The sequence below is a fragment of the Nematolebias whitei genome, chromosome 7 (genome assembly GCF_014905685.2).
Source record: "Nematolebias whitei isolate Nwh7 chromosome 7, NemWhi1, whole genome shotgun sequence".
Classification (NCBI taxonomy): Eukaryota; Metazoa; Chordata; class Actinopteri; order Cyprinodontiformes; family Rivulidae; genus Nematolebias; species Nematolebias whitei.
Window position 1 is genome coordinate 42,805,107 of NC_056504.1, and position 16,103 is coordinate 42,821,209.

The window sequence follows — 16,103 nt, forward strand, 5'->3', positions numbered from 1 at the left end:
CACCACCACCACCACCACCACACACACACACACACACACACACACACACACACACACACACACACACACACACGCTGTATACAAAGACAAACCTAAATTTAACAACTTGTCTCATTCCCCCCCCCCCCCCCCACACACACACACTGTATACAAAGACAAACCAACCATCTCTCCTCAGCATGTCGTATTCTGATCAAGCTGTCATTCCTGAGCTGTGAATCTTTTGTTCCCACGTTTCTGCAGTGTGTGCATGTGTGCATCACAGCGGTGTGAGGATTATTGCAAGTTTTCTGTTTGTGTGCGTGTTTGTGTGTACAGTCGCTCCTGTGGTTAAGTGTTTGCTGCTGTCTTTTATGGAGCCATCTCCTGGACAGTAGCCTGGTTTTCACAGGCTTTTCTTTACAAGGCGCTGCCAATGACAGGAAGGGCTCCTCCTCTTGCCAGGGCAGGAAGGCAGTAGAGGACACAGGAGGGGGGGAAGAGGGTTATTAGTGAAGGTCGAGCTCGGGTGGGAGGAGGGGGCACTGGTATTGAACTTAAAACAGCTGATGAAAGGGATTGTCTCAGATGTGCTTCATCTCCTCCCTGCTGCAGCTTCTGGTGCCTTGCTCATCAGCATGTTGGAGGTGGAAACTCCCACACGTTTATTTGCTTCTGATTCAGCAACCCAAAGGATGACGCATACATTTTGGAGTATAAACAAAAAAAAACATCCTGTCCCAGAATTTTTATTTTTCATTCGTTTTACCACCAACCGTCTAAGATAACAAGTTTGTCTTCTGGTGTCACGTGACTGCTTAACTTGACATTTGTCCCGGTGTTTCCGCTTCATATCTCATCCCCGTGTTTGTGAATGTTGTTGCACTCTGAGTCACACGGAAAGCCGCCGCACACTGTCACACACTCACTTGCATTTGCGTGCGCATGCACATTCCACAGCACGCTGTTCATTTGTCACCCAAATTAATATATTGAAGACTAAATGGGGACGAGCTATGGATCTCTGGAATGTTCCAATGAAATAAAATCTGCCTTAGCAGTGGTTCCTAACCCTGCTCCTTGAGGAACACCATCCTGCATGTTTTAGTTGTTTCTCTGCTCCAACACACCTGATTCAATGCTATATTTACTTCCTTAAGTCCGACAGAAGCCTGTTAATCACCCTTTCTTTCAAATCAGATGTGTTGGAGCAGAGGAACAACTAAAACAAGCAGGGTGGTGTTCCTCAGGGACCAGGGTTGGGAACCACTGCCTTAATGGAATAATCCAAACTGTTTAGTATAATTTTAAAACCCTGATCTGGCTCGAAAACGAAACAAAAATAAATCTAAATATTAAAAGGTCAATAGGACAGTTAAGGCATTTTCTAAACAAAATGCACTTGCCTCATATTTTCAGATTTCAAAGATAAAGTGTATATACACATTTTGGATCAGCGTACGTGTTTGAACAGTACGTGCATGTGATTTCCACAGCTGGAACTCCAGGCCATGAAGTGTCCATCACTGCGTATTTATTCTCACGGGTTTGTTAAAGCAGGTAGACGGATCACCTCCTGCTCAATCTTTTTCACACTAAAATATCAGTGCTGTTGCGCACGTCGATGCCAAATGGAGAGTTGCACAGGAAAAATGTCATAAGTGGACGTTACAGCTTACTTTAAATCCAATTTAATCTCAGATATTAAAATACAAATATCCAAACTATTGCTTTAAGTGCATGTAAATACTACTTTTAGAAACTAGTGCACCAAAACAATGCAAGACAGTAGAATATAGCACATTTGCTCATTTATTTATAGTCTGTTACTGTAATTTTACTTTATATTGGGCGTCCTAAATGAATTAATTTATTCTTGTCTGCAGATTAAAAAGATACTAGATATTGGTGCAATGCAGAAGAAAACTATGGGAAGCACCCACAAGTAAAAGAAAACCAATTAATTCATGTTTAAACAAGTGGTTCTCAAAAGCCCCTTATCCACAGGTCTGGTTCTTGTTGTAGCCTGTTGTGTCCGGTTCTAGTGGGACCTCTATTTTTGTGTCTCACCTTTGCCTATAGTTCCCGTTTAGTGGGCGGATTGTTCACCTCTAGTGGGCGGATTGTTCACCTCTAGTGGGCGGATTATTAATATCAACGCACCTTACCAGCTGGTGGCGGTAGTGCTACATTAAGCTCTTTTCTAAGCACCACTAACATGTATTAGAAGAAGAGCTGGAAAACAACACACAACCAAAATGGATGACCTCGATGAACTTGAAGCAGAACCAGCTGCACAGCCCGTCCTGGTCTCTGTCCCACAAGATGGAGAGCAGGGCCGAGGTGTCAGAGATGCTCTGATGGAGTCCCTCATGAGCTGTAACTTATCCTAATTCCACCCCTTAATCTTTTTTTACCTCCCCATTAATCTATTTTAATATTTATATATATATATATATATATATATGTCTTCAGCCAGAGACTTCTTCAGATCCCTTGTAAGACAGACGCTACAAGAGATCCTTCCTGCCCACAGCCATCAGCATCTAGAACAACTCTTTAATGAAACCAGGATGATGAATTACATTTAATTTCCCTCTGGGATTAATAGTCTTTTTGTAATTTGATTTGTATATATATATATATTACTTTCTATATATATATATTACGTACATTACATAATAACCTACATTTGATTTGATATTTAACAACTCTTTCAGAGTTTATGCTTACCACGCAGCTCTTTAAATTAAGCTGTCGCAAATTATCTTCATGATTGAAGTGCTGTTAAGCAATATTAAGTTAGTGCTCCTTTGTACCACAGTGAAAGTCGTGGAGAGAATTTTTGACCTTGGGTGAAAAAGATGCAGCTGGATCCACAGGATGGACATCATGGCCGATAATGAAACGAGGATTGTGATTCAAGTTATAAAGCTGTGGTGTGCCGTAAACTTGTATTATGGAGACTGACACATGCAGATCAATCTCCAGCAAGCTTACAGAACACCACAGATTTATAACTTTAATCCCAGATTCCTTTTTTCATTGAATTGTGTGTGCTCCTCGGATGATTAGCGAAACGTCTTCAGTTTTAAAAAAAGTCCTGTGGTTTTGTTTTTATCTGTTTTGGGGGGGATTTGCCGTGTCAAGGATAACTGAGAATCTTCACCAGCATTGTTACAGGTAAAAAACAATTACTTCACTTATCCTACACTATTGACGTAAAAAAACACTGTAAGCACTTCACTTTTGATGATCAGATGGAAGCTCAAGACTTGAAAATGTTTCTTTTATTAGAAATAAAGACCTGTACAAAAAAAACAATTATACACTAATTATATATGCAAACTTAACAAGCTACGTTTGGCTATTTGTGGGCTTACCTTGCAGGATCTACATTTCTATAGATCAACTATGATCTACTCTAAATATTTTTAAACATGTCTGTTTGCCATGGAACGGGCAATGGATTCCAGCACCCCAAGGAGTGCCTGACTGAAAGCAGCACTCTGTTCAGCCTCCTGCCTTCGCTGTGCTGCTTCCTCTCTGCGAACATCTGCTTCCTCTCTCCTCAAGGCCATCTCCTCCCTCCTAATTGCCTTCTCCTGCTTCCTCGCTGCTGCAGCTTCTTCTTGCCTTTCTTTTTTGGCATCCTCACAAATAAAATGGAAGTGTTTCTCTCTCTGCTTCTGGTTCATCTCCTCTTGTTCTGTATGTGCAGAAACAAAGCTCTCTGCTGCACTTGTTGATCTGCGCTTCCTATTGCCTAGGAATAACACACAAGAAAATGGCTGTTAGATGATGAAGTACAGGTAGAGTTTTTAAATAAATTATTTACATTAAAGTTCCTGCTAATTTCAAAAGGTGTTTGTTTACAAGATCAGAAATGATTCTGTTCATAAAGCAGTCTAGTACTTTAATGATAGTAAGCAGGTGGGCATAAATAAACTACATGTAGTCATTTACAACGGTTTGTGCTAATTTAGAAAAAGAACAGAGCATCGTTAATCTGAACAAAAATCACTACACCCTGTATAATTTCAATAATAAACTTCATAAATGAAAGTTTAAGTAATAAATGAATAACTAAATTTAACATTTATCCATTACAACTGAATAAACAAGTAGTTTGAATACATGCAAGGTGTTTTACAACAAAAACAAAACAACATTCATATCGACACGATCAATGTGATGTTAAACACGATTGTTGCTTCTTACCTAGTAACTGGTGCTGTTTGGTGCCGCTCTGCTGCGTGTTGCCCGGTGGCGTGGATGTGCCCGGTGGCATAGATGTACTCTGTGGTGTAGATGTACTTGGAGCTGGTGTGGTCGGGAAGGGTCAGAAGCGGGGAGGATTGGACAGTCAAAAGCAGAATCTGGCGAACCTTAATCTTCAGTGGGACTTTCTGCATCAAAATAAGAGTGGAAAAACAGCAACAGAGTACAGTTAGCAATGATGCTAACTAATGACGACGTAACCGCGTCTGCCTCGTTTGTTCAGAGTACTTTCAGAAAACGCAAAGAAACGGTTGCATGAGGAAAAGGAAATATGCTTAAAGTAAATAAAATACACTCACCATCAACTATTAGTTTTTTAAGCTTTCCTCTTTGCTTTGGTGTGCGATGGAAGCCCTGCACCGCCATCTGCGCAGACTCCTCTTGAAAAATCTTTTTATTTCGTTTCGTTCCATCTAGCTCGCGCTGCACTTGTTCATCGGCCAGCAAACAGAGAAATGCCTGAACTTCAGCATTCGACCACGGTTGTGCCATGATTATTTGTTTTACCTTATAAAATATTCCAAAATAAGCTCCTCCGATTTCTTGTTGTCTGTTATGCGGGTGAAAAAGAAAATGGTGGATTGTGATTTCCGGTGGAAGACTGAATCTCCGCCCTCCACCAATGAATACGCCCCCTGACCAATCAGTGACCTACAGTGCGCTGATGTCACAACTAGACCCTAAAAGAACCAGACCTGGGACCTCAGTGATTTAGGTCCCAAAAATGGGGTGGGTTCCACCGTTAAAGGCATTGTTGATAAATCCTGCAATCGGCCACAACTAGTTACATAGGAGTACCAAAAAGACCCGTGGATAAGGGGCTAAAGTAGGGTCCCTGGACCCCCAGGGGTCCGCTAGCCAGTGCTTGGGGGGTCACAAAATAAATATATATAAATATATATATATATATATATTTTTTTTTTTTTTTTTTTTTTTTTTTTACTAGCACATGGATGTTTAACAACCTGTTAAAATTCACCAAAATGCAGGAAGTCACATCTACTTGGTTCAAAATTTTCAGGGGGAGGACCCCACCCCCAGCTGGTCTGCTCGCTATTTGCGTTCTGGCATTGACCGGTTTACAAATGAAGCCCTGTTACTTGGTCTGACTACTACTCTTATGATTCTGTTCAGTAAAGAGTTTTATGTAATAATTTGAAGACGTGACAATACATTTATGTTCATTGTGGCAGGTAAAGTTTTAAAGTGGTGTTTGATTCTGTTAATTTTCTCAATACTGTCATTTTTGGAAGTTGAAATTAAAAACTTTGTTAATTAAGTGTGTCGTGAATGAAAAAACACCCCAAAAGTATACACATTGTATTAACACTATTAAAGAACAGGTCTTAAGTATTTATGCCACACAAATATTTCCATTACATTAAAGAGACAAATTGAAGAAAATCATTTAATAAACATGAGGGTTATGAGGGGGGTCCCTGAACCCAAAAAGTTTGCGAACCCCTGGTTCAAACAGCTTTATTTGTTAAATTTATTTTTACTTTTTCTGTACCGTTAACTCCAATTTCACAAGTTCTGAGATTTTCTTCTACGAGTTAAAACAGCTCAGATAAGAAAAGCTGACGCTGCATGTTGAGCTCAAATATCCTCAGAGATATTCAGGCCCCTGCAGGCTTTGTAAACTGGGACTAAAAATCTGGATTCAGCTCCGGCTCTCGGTCAGCGGTGCTGATAAGGAAGGTGTCCGCTTTCCGAGGGGCCTCTGTTGTCTAAACAGGGATGTGCTGATCCGACAACAAACACTGAGGAAACGGGAATGGAGGGAAGCACATGGAAAGAAGATCACGTGAAGGAACCCGAAGGACTGATGTGGTGCACGTTTAAGTTTCATTTTATTGCAGCAAAGCTGGATGAGATTTAGACATTTTAAAGAAGTGGCCATAAAACACGATGTTTGACAGCTTGGATGTATAGTTTTGATTGCATGTGAAGCAGGCCGGCTGACTGATTCACACTCCTGTTCTTTCTGCTGACTGATGGAGCGACACTCCAAAAGGTGAGCTGTAGGTGAGGAAGAGGGAGTTGTTGTTTTTGTCTTCCTCCAAGCTGAAGCTCTGAGGCTGAGCTCAGTTCAGGGTGATGACAGCTGCTGACAGTTGTTGGCTCCTCGCCCTCTTTTTCCACGCCAGGTAACAATCCCCCTCCTCCTCCTTGATTTTTTTTTCTGGCTGCCTTCAGCTGAACGTCTCCCACCCTGTCTCCCCCTCTGTCATGCTTCCTCACCCGCTCTCACCGCCCTCAGACAGCGTCAGTCACTACCTCTCCCCTGGCGCCAGATGCAGCCTCTCCGTTTCAATAGCAGCTATTTTCCACTTGTTCTCTCAGGGCCACTTTTACATTGTCACTGTTACTATATAAACAGAGAGCGGCGGTCAGGTTACAGCGAGGCCCGCTCTGCTTCCTCACCTGCTCATCCCAGAGTGAGAAATTTAAAAAAAACAAAGAATGTTTTGCTCACCTAAATCTAGAAGTGAGCAAGTTTCTGGTATGTTCTTATTTTTGCACAGTCTTTGTTTTAAAATGCATCTTAAATGTAAAAATGAATTTGTTAAAAAGCAAAAAACAATGGAAGGCTCGTCTTTAACGTAAAAAATAAATCTTGAAATCTTCTTGTCACCATTGTTGTAGCGTAATTCAAAATTCTTCCGAAACTCATTTATCACATCAGAAGTCAGTTACTGGTTATTCTCAAAGGAGAAGATGGACACAACATGTTCAATTCAATTCAGTTTATTTCTATAGCGCCATTGCACAGTAGAAGTTATCTTAGGGCACTGATCAGAAACATTCATAGCTAAAAGTAAGTTAAAGTAAGTTAATTTATCAGAGGAGCAGACTGCTTTGAGTTTAACTCCATCACAGAACTCTCATCTTGAGCAAGCATGAAGGTGACAGTGGAAAGAAAAAACTCCCTCATGAGGAAGAAACCTTTAGCAGAACCAGGCTCATGGACAAGCGACCATCTGCTTCGACTGGCTGTGTTTGAGAGGACAGGAAGGAGGAACAGATAAACAATGGCAGGTCAAGAATCATATGTTAAGATAGAAATAGTATCAACTTTTCAATTTTAACAATTCATTTAAGGAAATGAGGACAATTTGGCCTCCTGTAGTCTAAGCCTATGGCAGCACAAGCCACTGTAACTATAGGATTGATCAAAAAGGAAAGCCTTAAGCCCAGTCTTAAACTGGACAATGTGTCAGCCTCACGGTCAGAAACTGGAAGTTGGTTCCACAAGAGAGGAGCCTGATAACTGAAAGATCTCCCTCCCATTCTGCTTTTGGAAACTCTAGGAACCACAAGTAAGCCTGCAGTCTGAGAGCAAAGTGCTTTGTTAGGAAAATATGGAACAATAAGATCTCAAATATAAGATGGAGCTAGGTTGTTGAGAGCTTTGTAGGTTAGAAGTAAGATTTTGAATTCAATTCTGGACTTGACAGGGAGCCAATGGAGCGAAGCTAAAACTGGAGAGATATGATCTCTCCCACTAACTCCAGTTAAGACTCTGGCAGCAGCATTTTGGATCAACTGAAGACTTTTTAAAGAATTATTTGGACACCCAGATAATAACATTAGAGCTGGAGGCCAGATTAATGCCATCCAAGGAGGGCGAAAGACTGAAAAATTTATTCCTAACATACTCAGGTCCAAAAATAAAACCTCAGTCTCGTCTGTATCCAAAAGCAGAAAATTAAGGGTCATCCAGGTTTTTATGTCTTTAAGACATGCTTGTAGTCTAAGTAGCTGATTGGATTCATTGGGTTTCATGGACAAATATAACTGTATCATCAGCACAACAATGAAAATTTATCCCATGCTGTTTAATAACTTTACCTAATGGAAGCATAAAGAGTATTAGTCCAAGCATTGAACCCTGAGGAACTCCATGACTAACATGTTCTGTTGTAACTTTAATAATTTGAGATACATTCAGGCATTCAGTATTTTATGGGTAACAGTCTGCTGTTTGTTGTATTTGTTGTTTTTCATTAAACACTAATTTTATTTTGTAAATCAGTCAAAGGTTTAGTGTTCCTTAAAAAAGGCACACTGTCCACACGATATTACAATATCTCTATTAGAGTTCAGAGTTTGTGTTGAGGATTAGTCTCAGCTACTACCACTTCAAATTTTAGCTCAGTATTTGTGACACTGACTGACTTATTGCTATTTGTGTGTTTGTTCATTTTTATTAGCTATAGCAGCCTTCTTAAACGGGGCTAACTCCAAAAGTTTAGCAGTTGTAAATGTACGTCCAGTGATTGCTTTTTAAGAGTTTCAGTAAAATTTGTCCAGTGGTTTGTGAGATATTTTGCTAACAGACAGGCGCACGATTGCATGCCCTTCATTGTGTTGAGCAGTACCGGTAATTAAAGCAACGGTGATTGAAAACCGTCCGGTTTGATGTTTGGCTGTGAAAAACCAGGAACTACATCACATCCCAGATCTAAAAGGGGTTTCAGTGTTTCAAGATGGTCTGAAAATCTCTATTTAACTTGGACAAATTTAAACAGACAGTAATGTTTTTAAAGTTCACCGTGAGACGTAAAATCAACAGAAATTTAGGAGTTCACGCGGACGTGTCATGATGAAATAAATGTCTTCTGATCAGCCCAGATTGCAGCTGGTGTGCCGTGTCAGAATAACTTGACATAACTTTGTGTCAAAACTGTTTAAATTCCTATAAAACAAGTCAGGTTTTTAATTTCAATATAAAAGGACACTTGAACTAAATATGTGGAAGATATCAGTCTAAGTTGACTTTTTCTAAACTTAAACTTTGTTAATGAATTTCATAAAGTCCAGCGTTGACTTGGACTCTACAGTCTGTGCAGCCCCTGTTTTTGGCATCATTTGCTCACATTCTTCCGTTTACAGCAGACTGCTGATCATTAGCATTGGCCTTCCTTAGTCAAGGTCAAAGTTACATCGTCAGGGTTTTATTTAACCTCTCGGCCACTGAGACGTTTCTGTCCTCGGGCTCACCTCCTTCTTTCCTTTTCTTTCTCTTTTCAGTTTCCCCCCTCTCTGTTTTTATTAGATAATTCCTTTGTGCCTCTCTGGTTCTGAAACGTTACCGCTCTTGTTAAGGACAAGCTGTGGGTTCAGGTTGGGGTTGCTGCGGTGGGCTGGAGGCCACATTTGCTTCAGTTCTGCGCTGTCCATTGAAGGTGGCAGGAGGGGTTGTGACTTTGGGGGTTTTGACCCTCAGATTCTTTATTTTTACTAGGAAGGGATCCAAGGATGGAGCCGTTGATGTGAATAGCTTCCCAAGGTGACTGGATCCCAATAAAGAGGCCGTCACCCTGGCCGGGGCCCCCCTTCCCATCTGAGACACAACCTTTATTGGGCTGGTTATGAGCCTGGGCATCTATTAAACCCCGTCCAGCCTGCACTGAGGAATTTAGGGCCAGGAAACAAGGGTGGGGGGTGGGAACGGGCTCAGGGAGGTGAAGTTGGGGTGACTGAAGGTGAAAGTTGAAAGGCACATTTGATGGAATCTGGTTGTTCTTTAGTCATCACCTTTAAACGTGTGCCAGGCGTGTTCTGGGGGAACTTTGCTGCAATTTATTTATTTTTTTATTTTTTTTATTCTTCACCAGAACCAGTCAATGGGCCTTTTGCCAAGAAAATGTTATACAGTGTGAAACTTTCCTTCACAAGGCGGTGAGAGGGAGACAGAGGGAGACAGGAGTCTCGTAAACATCCCACCTCTGTTTGTTCACATGGGGCTGGGGGGGTGGACACACGGTCAGGTCTGCTTGGACTCCCTTTTTTAATAAAAGTGGACATAAGCACACATGTAAAAAATAAAAGCAAGAGTCAAAAAGTCAGCAGAGGTATCACCATCACCCCACAGCTCCCCCATAAATGGTGAAGCAAATCAAATCTCAGCTGCCAATCAACATTTTATCTGGCCATCTGGCCATCAGCTAATTGTGTCCCTTTTAAGTCCCTGTCAATCAGCAGTGACCCCCCCCCCAGTCCCCCTTGCTTTTCTCTTAAAAATGCCTGCTTTGGGGCTTGTTGCCTCCTGGCTCCATGGGGTGGCTCCTGCATGTGCTTGAAGGGGGGGGGGGGGGGGGGGGGGTTGTTTGTTGACCACTCTCTCCTAATCAGCTTTCATCATCATTTCAAAGGCTCAAAGAATTAATGCAAACAAGATGCTTTGATATTATAACAGACCCTTTTTTTTTTCTGTCTCTGTCTCCTTCTGCAGCGGTGGAGACCCAGAGCACCAGTTCCGAGGAGATGGTGCCCAGCTCGCCCTCCCCTCCTCCTCCCCCCCGGGTCTACAAGCCCTGCTTTGTGTGCCAGGACAAGTCATCTGGTTACCACTACGGAGTGAGCTCCTGTGAGGGCTGCAAGGTAAATGAAGCCAGAGGTGCATCAAGAGTTTACAGGAACGTACGTAAGATCCAACAGCTGAGCTCAACTGAAAGAGGAACCCTCATGAGCCTGGCAGATGTGACGAGTGCAGCTGTGATGTTGCTGAGCTGCCCCCTAGTGTATGCATACGAGTACTGCACATTTTGTAATTAACAACAGAGTCTTGTGTAGGATAATCAAGTTTAGAGAAGTGGAAAAAGTTCAGTCAGAAACCAGTAAAGAAGTGTCAAGGTTATGAACAAACAACATCTTACCTGTTGTAGATACCTATTTGAATGACCCCAGCTTGAGCAAGTGGGAGTTTTTTTATTACCCTTTATTTATACAGGTAGTCTCACTGAGTCACGATAACTCATTTTCAAGAGAGACTTGTTTGGGAGCAGATGGTCGAGGTTAAGGGCCTTGCTCAAGGGCCCAGAGTGGGGCAAATGAGGGTGGAGGCAGGTGTGGGTGTTTCATTTTGTTCAATTGTGGTGAGTTAATTGGTGAGTTAAACTGAATTTATTGATTAATTATTTAATTAATTGGTGAGTTTCATTTAATTTATTGATTAATTATTTATCCTTGTTACCACAGTTTTAAAAAAAAATTAGACAAATTATTTGTGACCAGATTAGATCAATTTATTGCTAAACAAAACATTCTACATAGCAGTCAGTATGGGTTTAGAACAAAAAACTATATCAATGGCTGTCATGGAATTGATAGAACAAATAACAACTGCTGTCGATCTAAAACAATATTGTGTTAGTATTTTTGTTGATTTAAAGAAGGTATTCGATACTATTGACCATATTATTCTCCTTAAAAAATTGAATAAATATAGCATTAGAGGATTAGAAATACAGTGGGTATCTAGCTATTTGAAAGATAGAAAAACAGTTCGTACAAATAAATGATGTAAGATCTGACCTCTGTAATATCACATGTGGAGTTCCTCAAGGTTCTGTACTTGGACCAAAGTTATTTATTTTATATGTGAATGACTTGTTAAATGTGTCAGGACTCCTTAAATGTGTTCTGTTTGCAGATGATACCACACTTTTTTGTTTGAGTAAAGATATAGAACAGATGTTAGAGTTGAAGCAGACAGAATTTATAAAAATCCAAACTTGATTTAAACTTAATAAACTATCACTAAACTTAGATAAAACTAACTATATGATATTAAGTAATACTTTGTAGAAAGAACTGTTGATGTTCCATTTAGAGTCGAGGGTGTTGAGATTTGTAGAGTTAGTGAGGTGAAGTTTTTGGGTGTTATCATTGATGAAAAGCTGACATGGAAACATCACATAAATTATGTAAGAATAAAAATAGCTACATCTATCGCAGTACTGTACAAAGTTAGGGAGTTATTAAATGATAAATCTCTGTATATGTTGTATAACGCAATATTTTTTCCACACTTTATTTTTCTTCTTTCTGCTGCCTTTCATTTTATTTGTGATTGTATTTCTTATTGTATATAGAATTGGTTTTTTTTTTTTAAATAAATAAACTTTATAATAATAAAATAATAATAATTAATTGGTGAGTTTGATTTTGATGGCCCTGAAAATGAGTCCAAAAAGGGCCAAGAGCAAAGGAATGTGTTGCCATCTTAAAACAGCATCACATCTATTAATGCATTTTGTTTGTTTGTTTGTTTGTTTGTTTGTTTTTACATAAGATTCTGTGGTTATTTACAAGCACAAATTGTAGCAGTAGCAGCTAGCTGTAGCACCTGTTTTGCAGCCTGAGTCACTTTCTCCCGGATTATCATAATGTTTCTATTGGAATGACCATGTGATGCTGAATTAACAGCTATGTAAATATTTAAATTTTAAAAAATGTTCACAGTGAAACTTTTAACAATCGTTTTAAACATCAGTCCACTTTGGTCTTGACCTTGATCAGATAAGCTCCTCAATCTGGTCAGAAATAGATTTTTTTTTTTCTCCCAAGTTCAGGGTTTTCCAAGAACTAGCTACAGCAGGTAAGATAGTTATTTGTAACCTTTCCACTGAACCTCACCTTAAGATTTGAATGATTGTTTTAACCAGGTTAGTGTCAATAAAAACTTCGCATCTGTTAACAAACAAAATAATAAAAATATAAACGGCCTGGGGTAATTAGGTCACACTCATGAGTCAGGTCTGACTCGTGGTGGACATTTTAACAAATGGTAGTTGGAGGTAGTTTTACTTATAACTTATTTTACTTGACAAGTTTAGGGAAACTGTCTTGCTTATGTTATTTAGCGTAGCACAAAGACAGAAAACAGGACAACCAGACTGTCTCTGTCTGAGGTGACAAAATCCAGCTCCTTTAAAGCAAGACGAAGAGACAGCTGTTGTGCTGTTTCCAGTCTTAGTTCCTCATTGGAAATAAGCATTTTTGGGGAATTATTTATGAAGATTATTTCTCCTGTTCTAAATCAGTTGTTTTTTTCTGCTGTAGGGCTTTTTTCGACGCAGCATCCAAAAGAACATGGTGTACACCTGCCATCGAGACAAGAACTGCCAGATTAACAAAGTGACACGAAACCGCTGCCAGTACTGCCGGCTGCAGAAGTGCTTCGAGGTCGGCATGTCCAAAGAAGGTCGGTTGGCCTCCCCCAAAAACGAGGTATCTATTTATGAGTTAGCAAAACCACAGTCAAATGTCTCATGTTGTCTCCATTTTTACCGTCAGCGGTGCGAAACGACAGGAACAAGAAGAAGAAGGATGTGAAGGAGGAGGTGGTGCTGCCAGAAAACTACGAGCTCAGTGGAGAACTGGAGGAGCTGGTTAACAAAGTCAGCAAAGCTCACAAAGAGACCTTCCCATCTCTGTGCCAACTAGGAAAATACACCACAGTGAGTTTTTCATACATAACCGTATCCATATAAGAACGCTCGCTTTTACCTGCTGTGCTTTAGGAAAGACAAAACGCCACAGATGCTGGACACAGAGCAACCGTGTCCCTGTTTATCTCCCACAGAACTCGAGTGCCGACCACAGAGTACAGCTGGATTTGGGCCTGTGGGATAAGTTCAGTGAGCTTTCCACTAAGTGCATTATAAAGATTGTGGAGTTTGCCAAGCGGCTACCAGGCTTCACCACGCTCACCATCGCTGACCAGATCACCCTCCTCAAATCTGCATGTCTGGACATCCTGGTATTAGCGCCACACTCATCATGCTTAACCGCCCTCCCCCTCCCTCAGGCTTCCTCGCTTGTCACGCTGCTTCCCTACTGGTTCAGACATGTAGACGTGTTTATTCAGAACTTTTTACAGTGGCCACTTTTTGCCCCCCTTGCATAGATGCTGAGGATATGTACCCGTTACACCCCGGAACAGGACACCATGACGTTCTCAGATGGTCTGACGCTCAACAGGACCCAGATGCACAACGCTGGCTTCGGCCCGCTCACAGATCTGGTGTTTGCCTTCGCCGGTCAGCTTCTGCCTTTGGAGATGGACGACACGGAGACGGGACTCCTCAGTGCAATTTGTCTCATTTGTGGAGGTAGTTCATTATCTCTGCCGTCAGACTCGGGATGGCTGATGGGAACAGCTAGCTGAGCGGCTAGTTTTGTATTTTAGCATTGATGTGTGTCATCCTGCCAGCTGTTTGTCAGAGTGCTCATGTTTCCTTCACCTTTCTCTCAGACCGAATGGACTTGGAGGAGCCAGAGAAGGTAGACAAGCTTCAGGAGCCGCTCCTGGAGGCGCTGAAGATCTACACCCGCCGCAGGCGTCCCAACAAGCCTCACATGTTCCCCCGCATGCTGATGAAAGTCACCGACCTCAGAGGGATCAGCACCAAAGGTTAGCTTTTTTTGAAATGCAGCCAAAACTTTGGAGTGAATTTGTAAAGCACACAGTTTTCTGCCAAACATCCACATGGATTAAGAAAAAGTTCCCTGACAAAAACTATTTAAAGGTACAAACTATAAAATCAATCATAAAACCTCCTCAACTTCATCAGAAGGTGCAGTTTTAGAGTATTTACTCCAGATGTTTTCTAGATATACAAATCAGAAATGCCGATGTGCACATAGTGTAAACAAAGCACTTTTATCTGTACACTTACTCAATAAATATGAGCGTAAATACGTATCTGTCAAAATAGTCATAATTCTGGATTCAGAAAGACTTCATTTATTTAAATTGTCTTTGTTGGCCTCTTTTCAGTCACTTTAGCTGTTTTTGTAGGTAAACAAATGCACTTGCTTGTTGGCTGTCAACAAAATTTTAATTTAAGGACACATTAACCTTTATTACTTTGTTGATGTATTTTTTTTTTTTTTTACAGATTTTAATGACATTGTAGTGAGTACCTTTATTTGGTTTCCAAAGATAAACTGTCTACAGTAACACGGTTGGCACTGCTTCAGAACTACATGAAGCACTTTATGAGTGGTTCAAACATTTGTTCCTTAAATGATTCTTATCTTAAAAAAAATGCTTTGACTTTAGGCAATAATGTAAACAAATCAAGGGTGAGGTGAGGTGGTGTAGCTGTGGAAATCTGAGAAAGAAAAAAAAAAACTTTAATGAATGTAAGATGATGTATTCTACTGTGACAATAAAATTACAAACATAAGAAAAATTAGGTTTGTGTAAAGCAGGGGTCTGCAACCTGCGGCTCTGGAGCCACAAGTGGCTCTTTGGTCCATCTACAGTGGCTCTTTCAAGCTTTGACCAAAACTAACATAAAACTGAGTTTCACTGGTTGTTATACTAAAATTTAAAAGGTTGTTTTAACAGTCATTCTTTTTGCAAATATGTGAAAAGTACAACAGTAAAAAGAGTAAAGCATATCACGTTATGTTTTATCTTTTCAAAGTTGGATACTTAATTTTACCACAATAAAAATAAATAGTTAATTGTTTAAAATTTTACAAAATTTTTTAAAATCTATATTTTTCTCTTCATTCTTTACAACAATCCAGTCTTTTCTTTTGTCTTAAAATGTACAAATAAATGTTGAAACCCATTTGATATTTTTAGTTTGATAAAGTCACCCCTACTGGCCAGAATAATGTGTATGTATCGTCATCATTATGTTCCCATACAATGGTGAAATTGGCTCCCTGCATTTAACCCATCCACCACTAGGTGAAGCAGTGGGACGCTGTTGAAAGCGCCTGGGGGAGCAACTGGAGATAAGGTGTCCTGCTCAGAGACACCACTAGGTCCCGAGTCGGCTCTCCTGCTCCTACACCATCTCGGCCTCCCCCCCCCAAAAAAAAACCTCCAACAAATTTAAAGTGGTCCATGGGCCACCAGTTGATGATCACAGTTGTACCAGATTGTTGTGGCTCCACACACTTAATTTAGTGAACAAAGGGGCAAAAATGGCTCTTTTGTTCGTAAAAGTTGCAGGTCTGTTCAGATTTGTGTTCAGTTTTTCCTCATCCATCTGATTAACCCCATTCAGACTAGTTGCCACAGCTTACGG

At 40.5% G+C, this 16,103-nt stretch overlaps 1 protein-coding gene across 2 annotated transcripts in view; it reads left to right on the forward strand.

Annotated features, from left to right (window-relative positions):
- LOC119411936 (retinoic acid receptor gamma-A) overlaps positions 1–16,103 on the forward strand; it is a 53,776-nt gene that overhangs the window by 36,275 nt on the left and 1,398 nt on the right. For both annotated transcript variants that reach the window (XM_037678905.1, XM_037678906.1), the window contains 6 exons: positions 10,502–10,650; positions 13,114–13,255; positions 13,348–13,511; positions 13,637–13,813; positions 13,961–14,165; positions 14,309–14,467. In XM_037678905.1, coding sequence (XP_037534833.1) covers positions 10,502–10,650; positions 13,114–13,255; positions 13,348–13,511; positions 13,637–13,813; positions 13,961–14,165; positions 14,309–14,467 — 996 coding nt within the window. The remainder of the gene's footprint in view (positions 1–10,501; positions 10,651–13,113; positions 13,256–13,347; positions 13,512–13,636; positions 13,814–13,960; positions 14,166–14,308; positions 14,468–16,103) is intronic.